Here is a 25,959-nt window from a genome sequence, read left to right on the forward strand (position 1 = left end):
GTCAGACACAACACAATCGAGTCCATTCTATCAACCTACAACAAATTCAAGATAGCAAAACCCCCTTGTATGTACAGATGGGTTCCCATACTCAGCAAGTAACTTTGGAAACTCCTTCCAAAATGAGCACATATACATACGAAGACGCATCAACCTTAAGTGAAGATTTTCACAAGTAAACCACAGTAACTGAATCAGGTATGTCAACCTAAATCAGAAACACTTAATATGTAAACCTTATTGGGCACATCTTGACATATCAATCACCATACCTAAATATTAAGAGTCTAGCATACACTAGCAAATAACAAGAACACATGTCAAACTTCAAACTTGACAAGCCTATCATGTAAATTAAGAAAAGTGGGTATTGAAGCAGAACAAAATGCACAACCATCAAAGGGCTAAAGCTGGAGGTCTTCTAAAAGTTGACACCATCCTGAGACAAGCATGTATGAAAGGAATGAGACTACATCATCTTGACATAAGGTCACATAACACATCCAGTAAAACTACAATAGTTAAGCATTAACAGCACAAGTAGAGTAAAGAAGCATCTGAAATACTAAAACATATCCTCTAACTGATGAAACATCCACAAGAGAAACATAGATATTAAATATTTAGCTCTGACAAACTCGCGAGACTCTCCATATACAATAACTAACCTTGGCCACCCTTTTATAGGCTCTTGGCCGGTCATCGAGCGTCCACACTTGGGCGCCTGCCCGTCCATACTTGGGTGCCCGTCCGTTAGTATTTCCCTAACTCAGCTCGTCAATCAACTTGCCTAGTTCCAAGCTTCCCCAAGCCTCGAAACTAGTCTTGCATGCGTATAGCACACGGTAGATACACACTGTGCACATGACATACTCCCCTTCCTCTAAGAGCTCACTAAAAAGCCAAGGTAATCTCTCTGAAGAGTAGTCAATGTCTCCCATGTAGCGTCCTCAACACGATCCTTCCACTTGATCTTGTATTCCGTGATAAGCGTATTACGCAATCTTCTTTCACGAAATCCAAGAATCTTTTCAGGTTCGTGCGGAACAAATGTCATATCCTCAACATCTATAATTTATTGAGGAGTAACTAACTGATCTGTTCCACCCAGTACTTCCTTAAGTCTATTGACATGAAATACAGGATGAACTTTCACATGAGAAGGCAAATCCAATTCGTATGCACCTGAACCAATCCATCGTGTAACACGAAATGGTCCACAGTATCTAGGGGATAATTTCGGAGATCTACCTGTCCGTAAAGTCTCAGAATCTTTCGAAACTCGCAAATACACCATCGTTCCTTCAGAGAACTCTCTCAGTGAACGATGTCTATAGAATAAAACCTGTCTCGGTCTTGAGCACTTCTAATAGATTCCTTTGCAACTTGTAACATTTCCTTCATATCTTGCAAAAAATTACATGCTGCATCATGCTGAAGTCCTGAGAATCCTACTGTAACAGGTGATCGAGATTAAAAACCATACATAAGCATGAAAGGACTAAACCCTGTACTCGTATGCTTAGTACTGTTATATGCAAATTCTAACATAGGAACATAGGAAGATAATCCTCCCATGAACTCTGTCTTTTGGATACATATGCTCGAAACATATCCTCCAAAACCTGATTCACTCTTCTGTCTGGCCATCAGATTGAGGATGATCAGAGGAACTCAAATTCAAAGTTGTTTCCAACTTCTCAAAAACAAGTTTCCAAAAATCACTCGTAAACTTAGAGTCCCTATCACTGACTATGTCCTGCGGTAACCCGTACAGTCTGAACAATTGCTCGATAAACTGCCAAGCTAATTGCGTAGCTGTAATAGTCTTCCGGGTTGGTAAAAATCTAGCCATCTTTGTCAAGCGATCTACCACAACCCAAATAGAATCGTGGCCTTGATGTGTTCTTGGCAATCCGGTAATAAAGTCCATGGAAATACTTTTCCATTTATTACCTAGGATTTGCAAAGGATGCAACAACCCAGCCTGTCTAAAGCGTTCAGCTTTATTTGCCTGACAAATTTGACACTTGAGAACATAATCTTCAACATGCCCTTTCATCTTTGGCCAATAAAAAGTGTGTTTCACTAATGATAGTGTCCTTTGTGCCCCAGGGTGTCCAGCAGAAGGGTATCGTGACACTCCTTCAGAATCTTGGACCTAATGTCCGGGATCTGTGGCACACAAATTTTGTCATTACGGAACAATAAACCATTCCGAATCATCCACTGGGGCCTCCTGCAGCCTGAATGGTAGATTGCTCAGTCATCAAGTCTTGGTCAATCAATGAGCTCCCATCCTGGATCTTCTGCCAAAATGGACCAAAATAACTATAAGTCCTGCAATGCCCTCTCAATGACTGAAATAAGTCAGTAGAAATCTCGGTGAACGACAAAGTATTCACCTCTCTAATCCGACTAAGTGCATCTGCAATACTAATGGACCCTTTTCGATAACGGATCTCAAAATCAAAATCTTGCATTAACTCTGCCTAACGAGCTTTCCTTCCTCTCAAATCATCCGCATCACACACATACTTGATTGACTGATGATCAGTCAATACCACAAACTTGGAGCCATATAAATAATGTCTCCAAACCTTGAGAGCATGAATCACAGCATAAAGCTCCTTCTCAAGGGTTGGCCAACGAGATTGAGTGTCGTCTAACTTTTTACTTTCAAAAGCAACCGGTCTACCATCTTGAAATAAAGCAGCCCCGATAGCATAGTCACTGGCATCAGTTTCAAGAACATAAGGCCGACTAGGATCAGGTAATGCTAAGATAGGTGCTTCCTTGACTTTATCTTTCAAAAGTCTGAAGGCCATATCCAAATCGCTATTCCAAGTGATAGGCTGATTTGACTTACGTCCACGACCTTTCAATAAGTCGGTCATCAATAGGGGCTGAGAGTACTCCTGTAGAGATTTCCGAAGAAAAACAACAAAACCGAGAAAAGAACGAAGTTGTTTCACTGTTCGTGGTATAGGCCAGTCCAGAACCTTCTGAACTCGGTCATAGTCAATGCTCAATCCATGTCGAGTGATCTTGTGTCCCAAGTAAATGATGTCGGTCATAAAGAACTCACATTTACTCAACTTAGCATATAGTCGATTCTGTCTTAGAATAGATAAGACAATCATGAGGTGTCTGACATGATCCTCAAGAGTACGACTATAAATCAAAATATCATCAAGGAACACCACCACAAATTTTCCCAAATGTTCACGAAAAAGATCGTTCATCATTTGCTGGAAAGGTAATACGAGAAACTCGTAACCATACCTAGTCCGAAAGGCGGTTCTTTCGACATGCCTTTCATGAATACATATCTGGTGATAGCCAGCATGGAAATCTATCTTCGTGAAATATTTCGCTCTTGCTAACTGGTCAATCAGGTCATCTGATCTAGGGAGAGGATAACGGTTCTTAATGGTCAGCTTGTTCAATCTCTTGTAATCTATACACATCCTCCAAGTATTGTCCTTCTTTCTCCTAAGCAACACAGGTGCACCCCAAGGTGATTTACTTGGACGGATCTGGCCCATCCTCAAATAATCTTCGAGTTGTTTAGCCAACTCATCTTCCTCGGCTTGGCTCATCCTATAAGGTGGAATACTCACAACATGAGCACCAGGGATTAAGTCAATACGATGATCTACTGCCCGTTCAGGTGGTAAATCCGATGGCGTTCCTTAGGAAATACGTCTTGAAACGAATCAAGTATCTTCTTTAATTCTTTGCTTTCAAACACACTTAATTCATTTACATCCAAGGAAGAAAGTGGAATCAATACACAATGGAAAGCGGTATACAAAGAAGAATCCATTATATTTCCAAAATCAAGTGTATTTACAAGAGGTCCCTGAGAGGGAGGAATACAATCACCTAAAATACTATACTGGGTGTCCCTATGCTGAAAAGAAAAAATATGACTAGACCAATCTATCTGGACTTCAAGAGTCTTAAACTACTCAATCCCTAATAACAAGTCTACATTCTCTAGATGCATAACATAGCATTCCCGAGTATCTTTGATCGATCTTGGAATAGACTCGAAACCTGCAAACAAACGAACAAACAAACAAACAAGGGGGTGCAGGCCTGACTCACCTCCCAACCATGACAGCCGTGGGCAAGCCCACAGTCTTGGCTGTCCCCCACCGAGCCATGAGCTGAGCTAACTAGGTTGACGTACCGACCAATCTCCTCCTCACAACCTCCCATACCGCCACGAAGCTGCCCTCGCGGGCCTCGAGACTGCTGCCAGCCTCGGCTGCGTAAAGCAGGTGCATGTCTGCACTAGATCCAAGCTCCAAGACCATGGAGCTCTCACAAACTCGCGACACTCTTTATGATACAATAACTGACCTTGGCCACCCTTATAGGCTCTTGACCGGTCATCGGGCGTCCACACTTGGGCGCTTGCCCGTCCATACTTGGGTGCTTGCCCGCCTGTCCATACTTGGGTGCCCGCCTGTTAGTCTTTCCCTAACTCAGCTCGTCAATCAACCTGCCTAGTTCCAAGCTTCCCCAAGCCTCGAAACTAGTCTTGCATGCGTATAGCACACGGTAGATACACACTGTGCACATGACATACTCCCCTTCCTCTAAGAGCTCACTCCTGAGCTCACTAAAAAGCCAGGGTACTCTCTCTGAAGAGTAGTCAATGTCTCCCATGTAGCGTCCTCCTCAACACGATCCTTCCACTTGAACTTGTATTCCGTGATAAGCGTATTACGCAATCTTCTTTCACGAAATCCAAGAATCTTTTCAGGTTCGTGCGGAACAAATGTCATATCCTCAACATCTATAATTTCTTCAGGAGTAACTAACTGATCTGTTCCACCCAGTACTTCCTTAAGTCTACTGACATGAAATACAGGATGAACTTTCACATGAGAAGGCAAATCCAATTCATATACAACTGAACCAATCCGTCGTGTAACACGAAATGGTCCACAGTATCTAGGGGATAATTTCGGAGATCTACCTGTCCGTAAAGTCTCGGAATCTTTCGGAACTCGCAAATACACCATCGTTCCTTCAGAGAACTCTCTCGGTGAACGATGTCTATTAGAATAAAACCTATCTTGGTCTTGAGCACTTCTAATAGATTCCTTTGCAACTTGTAACATTTCCTGCATATCTTGCAAAAAATTACATGCTGCATCATGCTGAAGTCCTGAGAATCCTACTATAACAGGTGATCGAGGTTGAAAACCATACATAAGCATGAAAGGACTAAATAAACCCTGTACTCGTATGCTTAGTACTGTTATATGCAAATTCTAACATAGGAAGATAATCCTCCCATGAACTCTGTCTTTTGGATACATATGCTCGAAGCATATCCTCCAAAATCTGATTCACTCTTTCTGTCTGGCCATCAAATTGAGGATGATCAGAGGAACTCAAATTCAAAGTTGTTTCCAACTTCTCAAAAACAAGTTTCCAAAAATCACTCGTAAACTTAGAGTCCCTATCACTGACTATGTCCTGTGGTAACCCGTACACAGTCTAAACAATTGCTCGATAAACTGCCGAGCTAATTACGTAGCTCTAATAGTCTTTCGGGTTGATAAAAATCTAGCCATCTTTGTCAAGCGATCTACCACAACCCAAATAGAATTGTGGCCTTGATGTGTTCTTGGCAATCGGGTAATAAAATCGATGGAAATACTTTCCCATTTATTACCTGGGATTTGCAAAGGATGCAACAACCCAGCCTGTCTAAAGCGTTCAGCTTTATTTGCCTGACAAATTTGACACTTGATAACATAATCTTCAACATGCCCTTTCATCTTTGGCCAATAAAAAGTGTGTTTCACTAATGATAGTGTCCTGTGTACCCCAGGGTGTCCAGCAGAAGAGCATCGTGACACTCCTTTAGAATCTTGGACCTAATGTCCGGGATCTGTGGCACACAAATTTTGTCATTACGAAACAGTAAACCATTCCGAATCATCCACTGGCCTCCGGCAGCCTGAATGGTAGACTGCTCAGTCATTAAGTCTTGGTCAATCAATGAGCTCCCGTCCTGGATCTTCTGCCAAAATGGACCAAAATAACTATCAATCCTGCAATGCCCTCTCAATGACTGAAATAAGTTAGTAGAAATCTCGGTGAACGACAAAGTATTCACCTCTCTAATCCGACTAAGCGCATCTGCAATACTATTCATGGACCCTTTCCGATAACGGATCTCAAAATCAAAATCTTGCATTAACTCTGTCCAACGAGCTTTCCTTCCTCTCAAATCATCCGCATCACACACATACTTGATTGACTGATGATCAGTCAATACCACAAACTTGGAGCCATATAAATAATGTCTCCAAACCTTGAGAGCATGAATCACAGCATAAAGCTCCTTCTCAAGGGTTGGCCAATGAGATTGAGTGTCGTCTAGCTTTTTACTTTCAAAAGCAACCGGTCTACCATCTTGAAATAAAGCAACCCGGATAGCATAGTCACTGGCATCAATTTCAAGAACATAAGATAGACTAGGATCAGGCAATGCTAAGATAGGTGCTGCCTTGACTTTATCTTTCAAAAGTCTGAAGGCCATATCCAAATCGCTATTCCAAGTGATAGGCTGATTTGACTTATGTCCACGACCTTTCAATAAGTCGGTCATCAGTAGTGTGAGCTGAGAGTACTCCCGTACAAATTTTCAAAGAAAAACAACAAAATCGAGAAAAGAACGAAGTTGTTTCACTGTTCATGGTATAGGCCAGTCCAGAATCTTCTGAACTCGATCATAGTCATGCTCAATCCATCTTCTCGTATTACCTTTTGGGCTAACCAATGCTCCAGCCACTTTCCAGCAAATGATGAACGATCTTTTTCGTGAACATTTGGGAAAATTTGTGGTGGTGTTCCTTGATGATATTTTGATTTATAGTCGTACTCTTGAGGATCATGTCAGGCATCTCATGATTGTCTTATCTATTCTAAGACAGAATCGACTATATGCTAAGTTGAGTAAATGTGAGTTCTTTATGACCGACATCATTTACTTGGGACACAAGATCACTCGAGATGGATTGAGCATTGACTATGACCGAGTTCAGAAGGTTCTGGACTGGCCTATACCACGAACAGTGAAACAGCTTCCTTCTTTTCTCAGTTTTGTTGTTTTTCTTCGAAAATCTGTACGGGAGTACTCTCAGCACACTACTGATGACCGACTTATTGAAAGGTGGTGGACGTAAGTCAAATCAGCCTATCACTTGGAATAGCGATTTGGATATGGCCTTCAGACTTTTGAAAGATAAAGTCAAGGAAGCACCTATCTTAGCATTACCTGATCCTAGTCGCGGCCTTATGTTCTTGAAACTGATGCCAGTGACTATGCTATCAGGACTGCTTTATTTCAAGATGGTAGACCGGTTGCTTTTGAAAGTAAAAAGCTAGACGACACTCAATCTCGTTGGCCAACCCTTGAGAAGGAGCTTTATGCTGTGATTCATGCTCTCAAGGTTTGGAGACATTATTTATATGGCTCCAAGTTTGTGGTATTGACTGATCATCAGTCAATCAAGTATGTGTGTGATGCGGCATGAATAGTATTGCAGATGCGCTTAGTCGGATTAGGGAGGTGAATACTTTGTCGTTCACCGAGATTTCTACTGACTTATTTCAGCCATTGAGAGGGCTTTGCAGGACTGATAGTTATTTTGGTCCATTTTGGCAGAAGATCCAGGACAGGAGCTCATTGATTGACCAAGACTTGATGACTGAGCAGTCTACCATTCAGGCTACAGGAGGCCAGTGGATGATTCGGAATGGTTTGCTGTTCTGTAATGACAAAATTTGTGTGCCACAGATCCCGAACATCAGGTCCAAGATTCTAAAGGAGTGTCACGATGCCCTTCTGCTGGACACCCTGGGGTACATAGGACACTATCATTAGTGAAACACACTTTTTATTGGCCAAAGATGAAAGGGCATGTTGAAGATTATGTTCTCAAGTGTCAAATTTGTCAGGCAAATAAAGCTGAACGCTTTAGACAGGCTGGGTTGTTGCATCCTTTGCAAATCCCAGGTAATAAATGGGAAAGTATTTCCATGGATTTTATTACCTGATTCCCCAAAAATCATCAAGGCCATGATTCTATTTGGGTTGTGGTAGATCGCTTGACAAAGATGGCTAGATTGTTACCAACCCGGAAGACTATTACAGCTACGCAATTAGCTCGGCAGTTTATCGAGCAATTGTTTAGACTGTACGGGTTACCCACAGGACATAGTCAGTGATAGGGACTCTAAGTTTACGAGTGATTTTTGGAAACTTGTTTTTGAGAAGTTGGAAACAACTTTGAATTTGAGTTCCTCTGATCATCCTCAATCTGATGGCCAGACAGAAAGAGTGAATCAGATTTTGGAGGATATGCTTCGAGCATATGTATCCAAAAGACAAAGTTCATGGGAGGATTATCTTCCTATGTTAGAATTTGCATATAACAGTACTAAGCATACAAGTACAGGTGTCACCAATTGGCCGACCATTTGGCCCATCTCCAGTTTTTGCGTCTTGTTCACTTGAGGCCGGCCAGGCCGCCGGTGTCTCGTGTGAAGAGGCCAGTATTTTGCTTGCATGGACGGGAGCCAGACTGGTGCCACCCGTGTGTTAGCAGGATGGTGTCGTATGGACGGGAGCCAGATTGGTGCCACCCGTGTAGTATGACCTGGACTGTGTTCGACCCATGGGATTGTCACGCCATGGAAGAGCCAGTATTCGTGCCGTGTTTTGCCTATGGGACTGTCACACCATAGGGAGACTCGTGCCTGGAACTGTGTCTTACCTATGGGACTGTCACTCCATAGGAAGACCAGGTTTTTATGTTTTACGTCGTGCAAGTTTTGTGCCGACAGATGTTTTATACTTGTTCCACGAAGGGGAGATATGTCCATGTTACTATTTGCACATGCACACATGTTTTGCATGTTTGAAACTGTTTTCACATGACATGTATTTTTGTGTTTGCCTGCTTGACGTGTTACTTACTGAGCGGGGACGCCTGCCAGTGAGTCGTGAAGTCTGCTCTGTATTCTGACGAGTTTTGGTGCATGTGAACAGGTGGTAAGTATATCGCACATGTTGTTTTAATACTTTATTTCTAACCTTTTGATTTATAAGGTTACAGGTTCACGCCCACTTAAAAGTGGGCACCTCCTTTGGGCACCCACTTAGGGGCCAAGGTGGGGAGCCCCACTTAAGTGAGTGTGGGGGTGGGCATGGTCACCTACCCACACTGGTCACCCACATGCAAGCGTGGAAATCACTATAGTGTAACCCCACTTTAATTTTATAAAAAAAAACCTTCTCCTTCAAGCGTGATCATCACCCGCTTCCACCATCTTCGTGAAGATCAAGAACCGGCGACCATCTCCTACGCTTCTGCTCCTACAGCAATGAGGCAGCTACCTCTGCTTCTTCTCTCTCAGGCGACTGCTTCTCCACATGCTGCTGAGTCTCCAGTACAGGCGACTGTACTTGTTGCAGGTGGCTGCGCCTCCACCATCTCCCCTCCTCCTACGGGTGGGCTGCGCAAGTTGCAGCCAGGCGTAGCTAAACTGCACAGGCTGTGAATACCCACATAGGCTGCAGCCCCAAGCGCCTGTGTACAGCAGCCAGGCGTCCCTTTTCTCACAGGTGGCTGAGCTCTTTATCTAGCGGCTGTTTACCCACAGGCTGCGTTGCCTTGTTCTTTTGCAAGCAAACGTGGGCCATCTTTCAGCAGCATACAATAGCAGCAGTTTGTGTGACCATTACCGATAGACCGTGGGCGTACTTCTCCAATACGCTGCACTCTGCAGCCATGCTATTGTTCCACCACCAACAGGCCACACTCCAGCTATTCAGGTTGCACTTCCTTTCCAAAGGCGACGTCTTCCATCTTCAAGTGGCTCATCTCGGTGTTTACCTCAAAGTAACTACACATATGGGTATTGGACTTCCTTTGCCATCCACAAGTAAGTGAATTTACAGATTGAAATAAAGTACTTTGTGTTAAATTTGCTAAGGGATTCTTTCCCCACGGTAACACCCGTTCGAGTCCAAGCTCTATTGGAGAACCTCGGTCTAGAGGTGCTGAGATCGGGAGAGCCAGGCGTTAGTACGAGAGCGCATGTTTGTGCATGGTCTCGGAACACCAGTGAGGCGCTCTCCGCGGAGTCCAGTGAAAGCACAGGACCGTAGAGATTGGACCACGCTAGTGGTCATTCTGCTTCGAGCGTCTACTTCGAACGTCGACTTCGAATCTATTTGTTTGATACTATTTTCATATGTACATGGACATCATCTGGTTCTTGGAACCCATGGAGCATTGTATTTATTAAATACTCCCAATAAATATATCATATATTGAGAGGGGGGTCGGCCCGTTTCGGCCCCAGTGCTGGTGTCCATCTTTCCATTTCATTTCATTTCAATTTCAAGTTATATTAAGTTGTCCATTTCAAATTGTGGTTTTAAAGTTATGCTATTAAGCGTGTGGGTGTCCAACGGAGTCTTCCCACTTGACGGGATCGGTTTCAACAGGGTTTAGTCCTTTCATGCTTATGTATGATTTTCAACCTCGATCACCTGTTACAGTAGGATTCTCAGGACTTCAGCATGATGCAGCACGTAATTTTTTGCAAGACATGCAGGAAATGTTACAAGTTGCAAAGGAATCTATTAGAAGTGCTCAAGACCGAGACAGGTTTTATTCTAATAGACATCGTTCACCTCTGAAGGAACAATGGTGTATTTGCGAGTTCCGAAAGATTTCGAGACTTTACGGACAGGTAGATCTCCGAAAATTATCCCCTAGATACCGTGGACCATTTCGTGTTACACGACGGATTGGTTCAGTTGCATATGAATTGGATTTGCCTTCTCATGTGAAAGTTCATCTTGTATTTTATGTCAGTAGACTTAAGGAAGTACTGGGTGGAACAGATCAGTTAGTTACTCCTCAAGAAATTATAGATGTTGAGAATATGACATTTGTTCCGCACGAACCTGAAAAGATTCTTGGATTTCGTGAAAGAAGATTGCGTAATACACTTATCAAGATCAAGTGGAAGGATCGTGTTGAGGAGGACGCTACATGGGAGACATTGACTACTCTTCAGACAGATTACCCTGGCTTTTTAGTGAGCTCAGGAGTGAGCTCTTAGAGGAAGGGGAGTATGTCATGTGCACAGTGTGTATCTACCGTGTGCTATACGCATGCAAGACTAGTTTCGAGGCTTGGGGAAGCTTGGAACTAGGCAGGCTGATTGACGAGCTGAGTTAGGGAAATACTAACGGACGGGCACCCAAGTATGGACGGGCGAGCGTCCAAGTGTGGACGCCCGATGACCAACCAAGAGCCTATAAAAGGGTGGCCAATGTTAGTTATTGTATTATGGAGAGTCTCGCGAGTTTGTGAGAGCTCTATGGTCTTGGAGCCTGGATCTAGTGCAGACGTGCACCTGCTTTACGCAGCCGAGGTCCGCAGCAGTCTCGAGGCCCGCGACGGCAGCTTCGTGGCAGTATGGGACGTCGCGAGAAGGAGATTGGTCGGTACGTCAAACTAGTTAGCTCAGCTCGTGGCTCGGTGGGGACAGCCAAGATTGTGGGCTTGCCCACGGCTGTCATGGTTGGGAGGTGAGTCAGGCCTGCACCCCCTTGTTTGTTTGTTCGTTTGTTTGCAGGATTCGAGTCCATATACCAATATCGATCACGAGGAGATCCGTGGGGATTTGACAGGGCCTCATTGTATAGGCATTATATCATGAAAAATATGATGTCATAGCCAATACCCACCATACTTCAAGACAGCTCAACAAGCTGCCTGCCTACAGGAATGCCTAAGGAGGCTTTGGCTATAAACTCCATCAGACCCAAAATAACCCCACTACAGAGCTGCTATTTCCTAAATATCGTAGGGTTCTTACCAAGTTTAACACATAACTACAAACTACCACATCTGAAAGGTCTTTTCAGGAGCCTTGAGGCCTATTAAAGTGCTAATCGCATCTCAATAACTTGAAAATAAATGTAAAACATACCCTAGGAGCCTTAGGATCCTGATACAAAGGAAGATACTTGGGAAAACCTGAATAAAAACCCTACCCTAGATGGCAACTTTGGTAATCTGTCCAAGTTGGTGACACTTGCACTTACCTAAGGAAACCTAGCTTTAATGGATCCTTCTAAGGATTTTAAACCCTAGTATGACACTCGCATTTACCAGAAACCCTAGCTTCAATTGGTTATCTCATATGCTTATCACAACACAACGTGCAAATCCCACCTTGAATGGCCTCCGTAACCCAAAACACAGACAAAGTTTCGGTTCGCATTGGACAGCAAGCCGTGCCCTCAATTAATTATACCTAAAACAAACAAATCACATTATAATGACATTAAATGGCATAGCACTACCTTCAATGGCTTCTCTGGGAGTCTTAAACCCTAAAGAAAAACAGGAAGCAGACCATAAAAGAGGAAGAGTCACCTGAGAAAAACCTTCCACTGCTTGAGGAAAGCGCACTCCGTCTGCAGCAGAAAAGAGCAAACGGTGAGAGGAAGAGAGGTTGTGTAGATGACAAAAAGAGGAGGGAATCGGACACCGCACCTGTTCTGCCATAGCTGAATGTAGGCAGGCCGCTCAACACACAGCACACGCTTCAGAGAGATGGACGAAGAAGCCTCAGTAGAAGAAACCTTCAAAATGTTAGGGTTCCTCTTTTATACAACATTTTTTATTCCACATTTTTCATCTAAACTTTTTTCTTCCAAAGCATTAGATCTAAACTTTTTTTTTGACCAATAATATTTATTTATATTCTTTTTCTGGCTCTGGTGTATGATAGATTTGGAACAATTAATATAAACTTTTTTTTTCAAACGCATTAGATCTAGTTAAACCTTTTTTCTTTTTTGAGAGGAATTAACACTCCTTGGGCCCTTTATTTATCTCAACCCTTCTCGCTGCTGCAAAGTGAGAGGGCAAAGTAGGCCAGAATCAAACCATGTCTCTCTGTTATCCATTTGGCATTTCTTCCAAAGTCCTTCCCAATGAAAGCACTTTCTCACGCTATCATATAGGTCTTGAAGAGACCCAAGTGACCTGCCCCAATGGCATGGAATGCATTTCTTCAAACACCTTTTGCTTGAATGATGAAAGGTACTTAAAGAAATGCATTCCATGCCATTGGCAAGTCAGTTGGGTCTCTTCAAGACTTATGATATTGTGAGAAAATGGTTTCATTGGAAAGGACTTTGGAGAGAGACGTGTATGCTTTTGTCTCAAGATGTTTAAAATGCCAAATGGATAAGGATCTTGTATTTTCTGTACCGTTTGAGATACCTCTTCGTCGAGCAAGTACTCCTCTTCGTTTGAGATACGTCTTCGTCGAGCAAGTACTCCTCTTGTATGTCAATGATCCAATCACTATGCACCTCTGATATGGCTGCTAATGAACATGCCCATATTCTAGAGAGTGAATCGGCAACCACATTGTCCTTCCCCCTTTGTGTAAGTGATCTAGAGTCATAATTTGAAGAGTAGAAACCCACCTTCATTGCTTGGGAGAGAGATTGGGCTGACATAAGAAATATTTTAGCATCGAGCACCCTTCGAATAAAATCTACTCCCATAGAGGTAGTGATGCCACCCACTTCTTAATGGCATGTGAGATAGCAATCATCTCTTGATCAACATACATGCATTTGTATCTCCTTATCATGTAGCTTTCAACTCTCTCATATGCAATCACTCCATGGTCGATATACAAGATAACCCCAATGCCTCTTCCACATGCATCTACCCTCATGTGGTGAAATGCTTTAATAAATCCAGACACACAAGCGTAGGGGCTAAAGTGAGCATATTTTTCAGCTCTTCAAAGCTCTTGTTAGCCGTGGTGGGCATCCCAAAAGAATGCCCTCCTCTTCAAATTATCTATCTCCCATAGAATGATGATAGACAAAGAAACCCTCTTAGTTGAGTAGAATTAGACCTTCCTTGGATCCACTCCAATGCCATCTTTGCCCACAATATAGCTAAGGTATTCCACCTCATGTGCCATGAACGTGCATTTGCTTTCCATCGCATAAAGGTGGTTGGCTCTCTCACATCCAATACTTCTCTCACATGCCTCAAGTGTTCTTCCTCGTCCTTGCTATATACCAAGATGTCATCAAAGAATACAAGGACCTATTTGAAGAGGTAGGCTGACGTACCTTATTCATCATCAAGGCTTCGGATGCATTGCATAGACCAAACGGCATCACCATAAAGTGAAAAAGACCCCTTTCGGTTCTAAAGGCAAATTTATGCTCATCACCCTCTTCATACAAATTTGATGGTATTCCAATCTCAAATCAATCTTAGAGAACACCCTTGCTCCCTTGAGCTCATGAAGGAAGTCATCTATGCAAGGAATTAGGTATCTATTCTTGATAGAGATCTTATTAATTAAGAGATCCCTATAATCAATACACATGCGAAAGGAACCATCTTTCTTTTTGACCAAGAGAACAAGTGAGGCAAATGGAGATTAAATTGGTTCCACCCATCCCATATCGGTTAGTTCCTTCACTTTCTTGGTAACTTCATCCTTCTCCACCTTTGGGACCTTGTGAATTGGTATCTATTCTTTATAGAGATCTTGTTAAGAGATCCCTATAATCAATACATCTGTGGAAGGAACCAACTTCCTTTTTTACCAAGAGAACGGGTGAAGCAAAGGAGAATGAATATCAATTAGTTCCTTCACTTTCTTGGCAACTTTATCCTTCTCCACCTTTGGGAGACAATAAGGGGGTTTGATCGGCTTGGCATTTGGCTCAAGCTCAACTCCATGATCAACATCCCCCTTAGGTGGCAAGGATTTGGGCATGTCAAATACATCTTTACACTCTTGCAAAAGCTTAGCCATACCCTCATGCACATACAAGGGTTAAACACAACATTGGTGAACGCATACACATATGATTCCAAATTCCAACAAAAACTTGTTCACGCCCTATTGGAAATTTGCTCATACTCCATCTATAAGCATAGGAATGGATTAGTTGCATGAGTCCATTTTTGTTGGTTATTGTTTGATTGAACATATCAATGAACATTGATCATTGAGATTATTATGACCATGGACAGATTAAAAGAGAAGGATTGATTCTCATACTTTAAATGAAGCATGCCAACTCTGCACCCTTACATATTTTTATACATATGCTAAAAGTATTTTGAAGTGTGATATTGGTACACCAACCATTCTAAATATTATCTACTAGGACCTACTTTTAATATGCACCTCTTGTTGTAATATTTAAAGTCTTGATATTATTTCTTTTGAGCTTCCCTAAGGATACTTTTTCGAGTGTACAATGCACCTCATGATATGGAAATGCTTGTTGGAATGCATAAACACAAAGATTACCTTGACAAACACAAGATCATATTTACACTTATTTATCTCTTTTGCAGCACTCCATTGTTTCTTAATTAAGCATAAATGTAAAGCATGGAACAATTCATGTAATGCAGCAATAGTAACGTGACTTCTTCATTAATTTAACTTGCACTCCTATTATTATTCTCAATGCATTCACCATTTTTGTAAGATTTCTAGAGAAAAATGGGTTAATTTGATCCATTTGATCATGTTGCTCACCTAACAAGGAGTATTGACCTTTGCATTATACTCTTGCCATTGTTATTTTCTTTGAAATTATACTCTTGATTTGACAATATTGATTTAGATCTTGGATTCTTGATGAATTTATCAAAATTTGAATAAAGATATCTATAAATCTTAAGAATTAGAGGAGCATTTTGTTGCTTGCATTATAAACCTCGGTTAGCCCTTACAACAACAAGCTAGAAAAAGCTTATTGTGAGGCCCAACCCAGCTTCCCCCTCTTGGGATCTGGATAGACATTCCTCCAAACCCAAGAGGGTCTCAAAATCAATATCAAATTTTTGGTCAATTTAAAAACTTTTTGGTAGAAGGGGAATACAATTCTAGTTTATTCTTTTCATCGCTTCTGTCAAGGAAATGAAGAAGGAGGCTCGAGCTTGTATTGAAGCTTGGGTTGTGGACCCTTTGATCCACCACCACCACCCTCCACTTGGTCCCTATGGATGGATTTAAGGTATTCCCTTAAGTTCATTTAGACAAAAAAACATCCATTCAAATCAAGTTTATCTTGAAATAATTCTTTCACTTGAGGTAAGGTCCTCATCATTGTGCAAGTTCATTGATTGCCCATACTAGATTCATCTCCAAATACCTTATTAGCTTGACCTTCGTACTTCCATTGGTCCAATACATGAATATACTACCCTAAGATTTCTGATTCAAGCCACTTCATGACTTTTCCAGGAGTCGTGGGTCATGGTCTTTCCAAGGACTACATCCTAAGACCTTGTCCTGGTCACACCTAGTGGAGGAGGGGATTGGCTCAATACCCCTCAATGCCTCATCTTTCCTTCATTGATAAGTCAGTGGAATCATTTGGATCACCACCCCCCCCACACGTGAAGATTGGTGTCCATCCTTCGGATGGGAGGCCATCCTCACCCAAAAAGTCCTTCAGTTTGCATACACATAAAGCAATGAATATAAATCGATCTAATCCTTTGGTTATTCCATATCTTGATGTGTTCATCTAGCTCCATCCCTGGGATTGAGTCTCCAATAAAAGTTCAACTAGGGGTTCATTTTTTGATCCTTAGAATCCTTAACAAATTTCATGCAATGTCTAGATTGTCCCTAAATGAGATTCACAATTATATTTTGTGACAAAGTCTGGAACTAGTTCTCATGTTTAAGACTTGGAACTAATACTCATATCCACGTCTTGTTTGTTCTTGTTAACTAATTCCAATAGTTGAAATCTTTTGTGTTGGATCCCTTAGAGACACACCCACACTTATTCAGTCCCTTCACTAATCCATGGAAAGACCCAAATAAGAATTCATACCAAACATTGACTTATCATATAACCTTGCCATAAGATTAGCACACAAATTCCAAGAAAATAGCTCAACCAAGAATTTAAACAATCAAAAGGCATTTATACAATGCATCCTAATTTACCACACCATGACAAATAAGTGGTTAGGCCATTATTCTTAACATTAAAAGATTGAATTCCCACTTTAAAAGAGGTAATTATCAACTTAGACAAAATGACCTTTTTCCTAATTATTAGAATCATCATCCCAATAGCTAACCACACATGCTTGAGCATCCCAAGAACTACAAAACTTTCCAACTATGACTACTAGATAAGTACTTTTATAAAATAATGAAGCTCAAGCATATTTAAAGGACAAATTGTTATAAATCATGACAAATTTACCCACACATAACAACCTAGCTTATACTCTTATATTAGCTCTCTCTCACTAGGCAGTGTGAAGATGACTAAAGAAGGGATTCAGGAATGCCAGTTGGAGCCTAAAATAGCCTAGAGCAGTAAAAGCATCTTGCAAAAGGAATTTGAAAAGAATCTGGAACAAGTCTGGATAAAAGAACTAACATAGGAAGGTCATGAAAAAGAAAGAGAAGCCAATAAAGAAGAAGGAAAGATGAACAAAGTGAGGTGCAACAACCCTGGGGAGGAATATGACCTATGGGAGGATCTCAGCAAAATGAAGCTGATCATACTAGATTAAATGTTGAATCTAGTACCCAACTTATAGGCAAGAGTTTCTCCAAGCCATAGAGTGCCAAGTGAAAATTGGTGCAAGTGCCCATTCAAGAAATGGAGAATTTGGATTTGCAGAGTGTAGAAATGTGGAAACAGTTTAGGACTGCGACACATCTATTCTTGAAGTGATTATAAAAATAAGAGGGCAAACAGTATTATGAGTCATCCTAGATGGAGGATTGGGAGTTAATATAATATCAAATAGCCTGGTGAAGAAGCTAGGAATTATAGAAATGCAACTTGCTCCGTTCTAGATCAGGATGGCTGATTAAAGAAGGGTTCGGCCAGTTGGAATCATCAGAGGAGAGCAAATTGAAGTGGCAGGATGTATGTTCACTTTCATATTTAAAGTCCTAAAGATGACTGAGATCTCGGGTGCATATCCCATGTTGTTAGAAAGACTATGTCTCAAGAGTGGCAAAATTAAACACAACTGGGAAACTGACAGGATTACAATCCAAAAAGGAAAGAAGAAAGTATGCATCGCAGGGAAGGACAAGACGAGTCTGGCCAGTCTCGACCATTCCATGCAGAAGGTCTAAACTACTTGGAAGGAGTGGAAGATGATAAAGAAGAGCAGATCCTGACAAAGAATCCGGACCTGTTGTCGCTCTTTGAAGTGGACATAGAGTAGATTGTCCAAAGGTATGATCCAGAGATCCTGGTTACCCAACCTGAGGTGCTAATGAATGAAGGACATCAAAAACAACAAAATGGGGGAGAAAATAAAGAAATTCAAGACAATCAGGATAAGATAACAGAGATACATGCATAGCAAGAAAAGGCCATGTTTGTTCTCAAGAAAGAAGAAGGCAAATCGAAGAGACATAACATCAGAGTGCAAGAAGATGAGCTTGAAGATAAAAATGGGGGAGATCCTGGTTACCCAACCTGAGGTGCTAATGAATGAAGGACATCAAAATCAACAAAATGGGGGAGAAAATAAAGAAATTCAAGACAATCAGGACAAGATAACAGAGATACATGCATAGTAAGAAAAGGCCATGTTTGTTATTAAGAAAGAAGAAGGCAAATCGAAGAGATATAACATCAGAGTGCAAGAAGATGAGCTTGAAGAGATAAAGTAGGAGATGACCAAGAGCCCAAAACAGTAAAAGTCAGTGCAAAACTGAGTCACGAATTTAGAGAAAAACTCTTGGAGCTGTCTGTTGAGATCTTACAAAGATGTATTTGCATGTGAAACTACTTTGACAAGAAGGGAATTGATCCCAACTTCTATCAGCATAAGATCAATTTGAAGGAGGATGCAATTCCAATAAGGTAGAGTAGGTATAAGATGAATCCTAACTATGCCAAGCAAGTCAAGGAGGAGATAGATAAGCTATTAAGAGTGGGATTCATCTACCCAATAGACAAAGTAGAATGGTTGTCATGTATAATCGTTGTCCCCAAGAAGAATGGGAAGCTTAGAGTCTGCATAGACTACACAAAGTTGAATGCCTCCACAATACAAATCCATTCCCTCTACCATTCATATACTCACTATTGGATGTTGTACATGACATGAGGTATATTCATTTCTGGTGGATGGATTCAGCAACTACAACCAAGTGCGCATGGCTCTAGAAGACAAAGAGAAAACGACATTTGTGAGACCGAATGGGGGGCTTTCGCCTCTAATGTGATGACCTTCGGATTGAAGAATGCTCCAGTCACATTCCAAAGAATGGTGCAAGAAATATTATATGAATATTTGACCACCTTCATGAGGGTTTTTGTAGATGACTTCAGTGTGTTTGGGAAAAAAGAAGATCACATAAAGCACTTAATAATGTGTCTAGAAAAATGCAGAAAGGACAAATTGAGTCTTAACAAAGCTAAGTGTGCCTTTGCAGTCACAAGTGGATCCTTGTTGGGGAGACACATAGTTTTCATAGAAAGACTAGCAAACTTAGAGTCGACGAAAGTCGAGATCATAGTAAAGCTGCAACCACCTAAGAATAATAAGGAGTTAGCAAGATTCGTAGGATTAATTAAGTGGTATAGTAGGTTTATGAGATTCCTGGCAAATGTAACAATACCTTTGTACAGCCTAACTGTAAAGGATGTGGAATATGTCTAGTCAGGAGCATATCATGAAGCATTCCAAAATCTGAAATGAATGCTATCTTCGGCATCGATTCTCTAGTAGCCAAACTTTGAGTTGGTGTTTCACGTTTTTGTGGATGCCTCTGACTTGGCCATAAGAAGTGCTTTAATGTAGGAATCACATGAAAGATGGTTCCGACCAGTGTATTATGCAAGTAAAAGGTTGTCAAAAACTAAGAGAAATTATTCCACCACCACAGAAAAGGAATCACTAGGGATGATTCACTCAATCAACAAATTGAGGCATTATCTGTTGGGGAATGTTTTCGAATTTCATGTGGACCATAAGGCACTCTTGTATCTAGTAAACCAGCTAGAATTAACAATGAAACTAGCCATATGGATGCTATTACTGTAAGTGTTTGAGTTCACAATAAAACACACCCCAGGAATAAACATGCAGTTGCAGATTTTCTATCTAGACTGGAGTAAGGAGAAGCTCCAGATGGGATGGAGGATGATTTCCCAGATGCACACCTCTTCATCATAGATGAAGAGAGACTAAGTTGGTATGATGAAATACTGCAATTCCTTTCCAACTTGTCTTTTCTATAGTACATGTCAAGGGATTAGAGGAAAAAGCTGACTGTCCGAAGTAAGTCATTCGCGGTGGTGGTGGCAGGATGGTTATATAAAATGGGCATAGACCAGATTTTGAGAAGAGACATTCCTGAACATGAGTAGCAAGCTTTGCTCGCTACTCTCTGAGGTAAGTCATTCGCGGTGGTGGTGGCAGGATGGTTATATAAAATGGGCATAGACCAGATTTTGAGAAGAGGCATTCCTGAACATGAGTAGCAAGCTTTGCTCGAGCGCAGAGGCACATAGAGGGATTAGTGGAGGCCACTCTTCCACAGAAATCATGGGAAGGAAAGTGTTCCAAGTAGGACAGTGGTGGCCAACATCATTGAAAGATGCCCACACATTTGTAAAAGAGTGTGACATGTGCCAAAGGCTTGGGCATTCAAATGATTCAAACAGAATGCCTCAGACCCTTATACTACCACTCGAGCCAATTCAAAAATGGAGTCTAGACTTTGTAGGCCCATTCAAGCCAGAAGCTAAGAGGATGGGAAACAAGTACATACTAGTTGCTCCACAGATTATTGCACAAAGTGGGTAGAAGTAAAAGCTTTGAAAGATTGCAAGGCATCATGAGTGGTGGTCAAATTTCTGTACAAAATGATAATGACAAGATCCAAATGCCCAATTGAGATAGTCAGCGCTCTTGAAAGGAAGACATTTCCTCAATAAAGTGATCAAGAGGCTGATAGAGCAGCAAATAATTATACACAAGAAATCAACAATCTACTACCCATAGGCTAATGGACAGGTAGAATCCACTAACAGAATCCTGAAAGGAATTCTGATCAAGACAGTTAATGAGATCAGGACAGATTGGGACACAAAACTGCATTCTACATTGTGGGCATTCAAGACAGCTTATAAGGATGCGACAAGACTTATGCAATTTAGCATGGTGTATGGGCTGGAAGTAGTAGTGCATATGGAATTCCTCACACAAAGTCTCAGAATAGCCGTGGCAGAAAGATTATCCCCGAAAGAATCTGAAATTAACAGGATCAAGCAACTCCTTAAATTAGATGGAAAAAGATTGTATAGCTCATGGACATGGTATAGCTCATGGACAGCTGAGATTGGGTAGAAAAGAAGAAAGCTCCAAGTAAACAGGAACACCAAATTCAAAATCGTTGAGGAAGGAGATGTAGTCTTGTTATTCTCCTCAAGAATGGGACCTCACCCAAGAAAGAAAAAAATGAGATGGACACGTCTATACAGAATCATCAAGAAAATGAGATGGACAAGTCCATACAGAATCATCAAGAAAATATGGATAGGAACCTTTGAACTGGCAAGGCTAGATGGAGAAAGGTTAAAGAAGTTGGTGAACGGATATAGGCTAAATCCTTATCATGGAGGAAAGATGTCAGAATGGGAAAGGACACAAGCAAGGCAAGCACATCAAGAACCGGAAAGCATCCAGGGAGCAAAATCCAAATCCAATCAACTTCAAGAATTGGGATCAGGATAAGAGCAAATGTCAAAAGGGAGAAGCACAAGATCTAAAATTAGAAACTATCAATGTAAATGTAATTTCAACATGTATAGAAAGGGAAGAGAAAACTGTCAATTGCATGGAGGCAGCAGGAAAGTCGATGGTGGTGCCCTATAAAAAAAGTACATGGATGGAAGGGGAAAGGTGTCACATCAATTGCCCCACCATTACCCAGTCCATAAACGACCTCGTGGCCTGTGCAATAAGCACTAAGAGGCCATATTTGAAAAGAATTTTGGAGAATAATGAAGACATCGGGCAATTATGGCCATACTAAGGGGAGGTGTGCACCACGACAATGGCCAGGGTGATGCACTGCAGTTTCTCACTTAAACGCCCACCGTGCTTGGTTTGCAGTTCTCTATTGTGCAACAGTTGTGTTCCCTGCTTTCTCTTCACTAAGCTTCGATGTGCTACCTACCCCCTCCTTACTAAACTTTGTTGTGATCCCTGCCTTCTCTTACCCTCCTCTAGCTATCTATTGTTTGGCAAGATGGTTGAGTTCGAGTACTTGTCATTCACCCTATACAAAGAAGCAGAGAAGCATGCAGAATGGTTGAAGAAGATGGGGTTGAAAGGGTTTGCAAAGCTGCCCTGGGAGGAGCTCCAACATAATTTCAAGGTAAGAGAACAATCAGATCGGCTTTAGTGCTCCAGTGTCATGACACTTCCCTCTGGAGAGAAGGAGTTCACTCTCATATACGTATCAGAGGTGTTCCGCTAGCCCAGCAAAAGGGGAAGTTGAAGTCAGACCAACAAAAGATGATAATCTCATCGCAGAGTTTGGCCCGTTGGAAGGAAAGGCAAAGGAGTATAAAATAACCAAAAACACTGAAGAGGACAAGCAGAAGCAGATGAGGTTTGTGGTAGAAACAGTAAACCTCACACACAAACCCTACCGCATGTCTAGGAAAACATTTGGGATGGTGAAAGTTGCAGAAGCAAGCACACGGTGGCATGGGCGGAGGTGCTCTACCACAACCTCAAAGAGTAGATTGGAAAGCTCACTAGGCCAAACACAAAAACCTAAATTGGGTGGTACCTTGACACCCTGTTCAAAGGTAAAGTTCAACCAAGTGCAGAGAGGGAAAAGGAGGAAGGCACAAAGGAAAATGCCCCTGGAAAACCTAAGATCTCAAAGTCTTCAGGAAAGACCTAGGAACCAACTACCATAGGTCACAACAAAAAGAGATTGTTCGAGTTTGGAGAGAAGAAGGTCAACACAAAGAAGGGGAAGATCCTTAAGGGTGGTTCCATTGAAGGAGTGGAAGGGCCAAGTAGTCAATAGATGGAGGAGGATTTGGTTGCACTGGGCCAATCCGTGTTGTTGTCCTAGAGGCTGGAGAGAAGAAGGTCAGCACAAAGAAGGGGAAGATCCTTAAGGGTGGTTCTAGTGAAGGAGTGGAAGGGCCAAGCAGTCAATATATGGAGCAGGATTTGGTTGCACTGGGCCAATTCATGTTGCTGTCCTAGAGGCTGGAGCAATAGCAGGTAGTAGGAAGCATCCTCCACTACCATAGTATAACTGGAGATGTAGCTTCCACAGCTAAAATCCACAATGCCCAAATCAGCCTCGATTGTACCAAGCCCATCCAGTTTTCTAGAGACAATAAAAATGGATTAGGTATAGGGAGCTTTAAACTACCTATATAGATTCGTGTGACAGATGGCCTCAAGGAAATGACCAAACTGTAAACAATCATGAGGGAGAAGGACAAGGCATGTGCTCAAAGCACAAACGCACTATAGGCCTTGAGGAGCCAGCAAGAGCCATTGTAGGAAGAGCTGTGTAGGAGGAGAGCAGTAGCCAACCAAGTAGATGACCTGCAAAGGTAGCTAATGGAGCTCTAAGAGTCCAACAAAGGGCTAGGGCGGCAGGAGGTGGAAGAATTAAAAAGAAACATGGCTAGATGGGACCTGTGAGCACAACAAATGTAGCAGGATTGAACGGGGCCATAGGCAAAGGAGAATGAAAGCACAGGGTGCCCTGATTAGGGAGAAGCACCTAAGAATAATAACAGATGTTCAAAATAGAGTAGACATGGACAAAGTGGACCTGGTGAAGTCGGAGGCACGATTGGTAGTGCTAGAGGCCAAAGAGTATGTAGAGGTATACGAGTTGGAGGCTGAGAGGATGGAGCAATGGGAGACACATGAATTGGAGGAGCTCAAGGAGGTTTGGGGGCATACTTGGAAGCACCCATACCTACCTGTAAATAGATAATTCTACATCAACTAGGAGATAGGAATTTGGACAGAGGGTCAGGACATACAGATCTACCTACATCATCGAGACCAGAATCTGGAAAGGCTTCGGATGCCTTGGCCTTGAGTGGAGCTGAAAAGGACGTAGGAGGAAGCAGTGGGGGTAGATGGACTAAAGAACTACAAAAAGAAAATGTGGAGCTGCCAATAGGAATAGAAATATGGAAAAAGAAGTTTGTCATCTTGAAAGGAGAAGGAAAGAAACCAGCAGTAGAAGCAAGAGGAAAAGGCAAAGAAAGGATAATGCGAGAGTGATTTATGCTTGAGAATCTGAGCTAATGTTGAAAGAATGTCTTATGGGTTGGTCATCTCTCTTGGTTGCTACTCTATGTTGTATAGCTCTCTCTGTCACATGAATGCCCATCTTGCATTAACAACCATCAGAAGTATGAATTAGGAACTAACCCATGCATAATCCTTGTTAACTCCCCTATGCATGGGCAGACTGGTAGCTCAACACTTGGTGTTGGCTTATTGCATTGGGCACAATAGAGATAGTTGTCTCTCTTTAGGAGCTGACTAGGTGGTCCGAAACCATTGAAGTGTCGGGCCTTGGCGGACAGAGACATGGCCTATCTCATCTTCTTCTTCATCCATGAGGGTAACTGCATGGGCAAAACTGGTAACAACTAGCTTAGTTCTTCTCACTAGATTGGTATTCCCATAGGGAGTAGGTTTGGTACTGGCATAGTGGAGACAATAGGTACATTTGCTCTATATTTTGAAGCCATGTGCCCTTTATTAAAGCACTGAAAACATCTCCCTTCAACTCAAGCTCTTTCTTTACACTTCAAAGATAGACAAGATTCTTCAGTAACTTTTTAACTTTTTGCCTAGAAGGTTCTTAGTTGCTCAAAGCTTCTCACTCCTTGGCCTCCAACATTGGGACAAAAATATATCTTTTTGCCTTTGAATGGGGGTAAAGGGGATCAACTTGGCTAAAGGTTCTCAATTTTATGTTTAGCTCTAATGACAACATACATTTTTTTATGATGATGACCTTAGGGATTCGGCTCACCTAATAGAGGGCTTTCTAATCCAATTACAACCTACTCACTGTTCCTCTGATGTCTCAAGGGTGTAATTAATGAATTTAAGCTTTTAGTGGGTGGTTCCTCTACATACAAGAAAAGAACTCATTCATCTTAGTATAACTATGAGTGGAGAGGAGGTAGCGACACTCTTCAAGAAAAGAACTCATTTATCTTAGTATAATTATGAGTGGAGAGGAGGTAGCGACACTCTTCAAGAAAGGTCACCTTCATTGAATCCTTGGGTTTGAGAATTTTCACCAATTTTTGGTTGGCCCATCAAGCTTAAAGCAAGTCATGATAGCTTTATTAGCCTTAGTGTAGCTTGCAAGGTCAAAATATTCTTCCATTGAAGCAATCCATTCTTCTAGGTTCTCCCCAGATCTGGCTACGATCTACAAAGAAGATCACTCAAATCATTATCCATAGCCATGCTGCATTGTCCTGTGGGAATGGGGTACCTCACTCAGGGTGGCATAATTCTAAAATATAATACAAGTATTTTTAGATATGCTTAATTCACATTTTTATAAGTTACACTCATCTTGAGTGAACAAAAGGATTTTTCCCAACTTATAGAAAAGAGAACACTAATGTTTTTATTTTTTGGGGGTATAAACACCTTATTTATATATAAAGAGGTCCTCTTTAGGGCTACATGGCCATAACCTAATAATAAGTAACCTGAGTGAACTCTCTAGCTTATCAAGTTGTTCTCTTGACATCATTGAGGGGTAGCCACTTTCCTGGCCTACACATGATAGCCACAC

The 25,959-nt window shown here is 41.7% G+C and overlaps 1 protein-coding gene and 1 long non-coding RNA gene across 2 annotated transcripts in view; both read right to left on the reverse strand.

The window, feature by feature from the left end:
* The window catches only part of LOC147618931 (small ribosomal subunit protein uS17y-like), a 178,550-nt gene extending 165,850 nt beyond the window's left edge, over positions 1-12,700 (reverse strand). The window contains exon 1 of the mRNA XM_086774098.1: positions 12,618-12,700. Coding sequence (XP_086630224.1) covers positions 12,618-12,629 — 12 coding nt within the window. The 5' untranslated portion in view covers positions 12,630-12,700. The remainder of the gene's footprint in view (positions 1-12,617) is intronic.
* On the reverse strand, positions 348-12,458 carry LOC147618936 (uncharacterized). Its single transcript, XR_015261998.1, has 2 exons — positions 12,425-12,458; positions 348-439 (listed from the first exon to the last, which is right to left on the reverse strand). It is a non-coding gene; the product is annotated as an uncharacterized LOC147618936 (long non-coding RNA).
* Positions 12,701-25,959: the final 13,259 nt, after the last annotated feature.

The sequence above is a fragment of the Cibotium barometz genome, chromosome 34 (assembly GCF_041138505.1).
Source record: "Cibotium barometz isolate CiBa-2024 chromosome 34, ASM4113850v1, whole genome shotgun sequence".
Taxonomy (NCBI): Eukaryota; Viridiplantae; Streptophyta; class Polypodiopsida; order Cyatheales; family Cibotiaceae; genus Cibotium; species Cibotium barometz.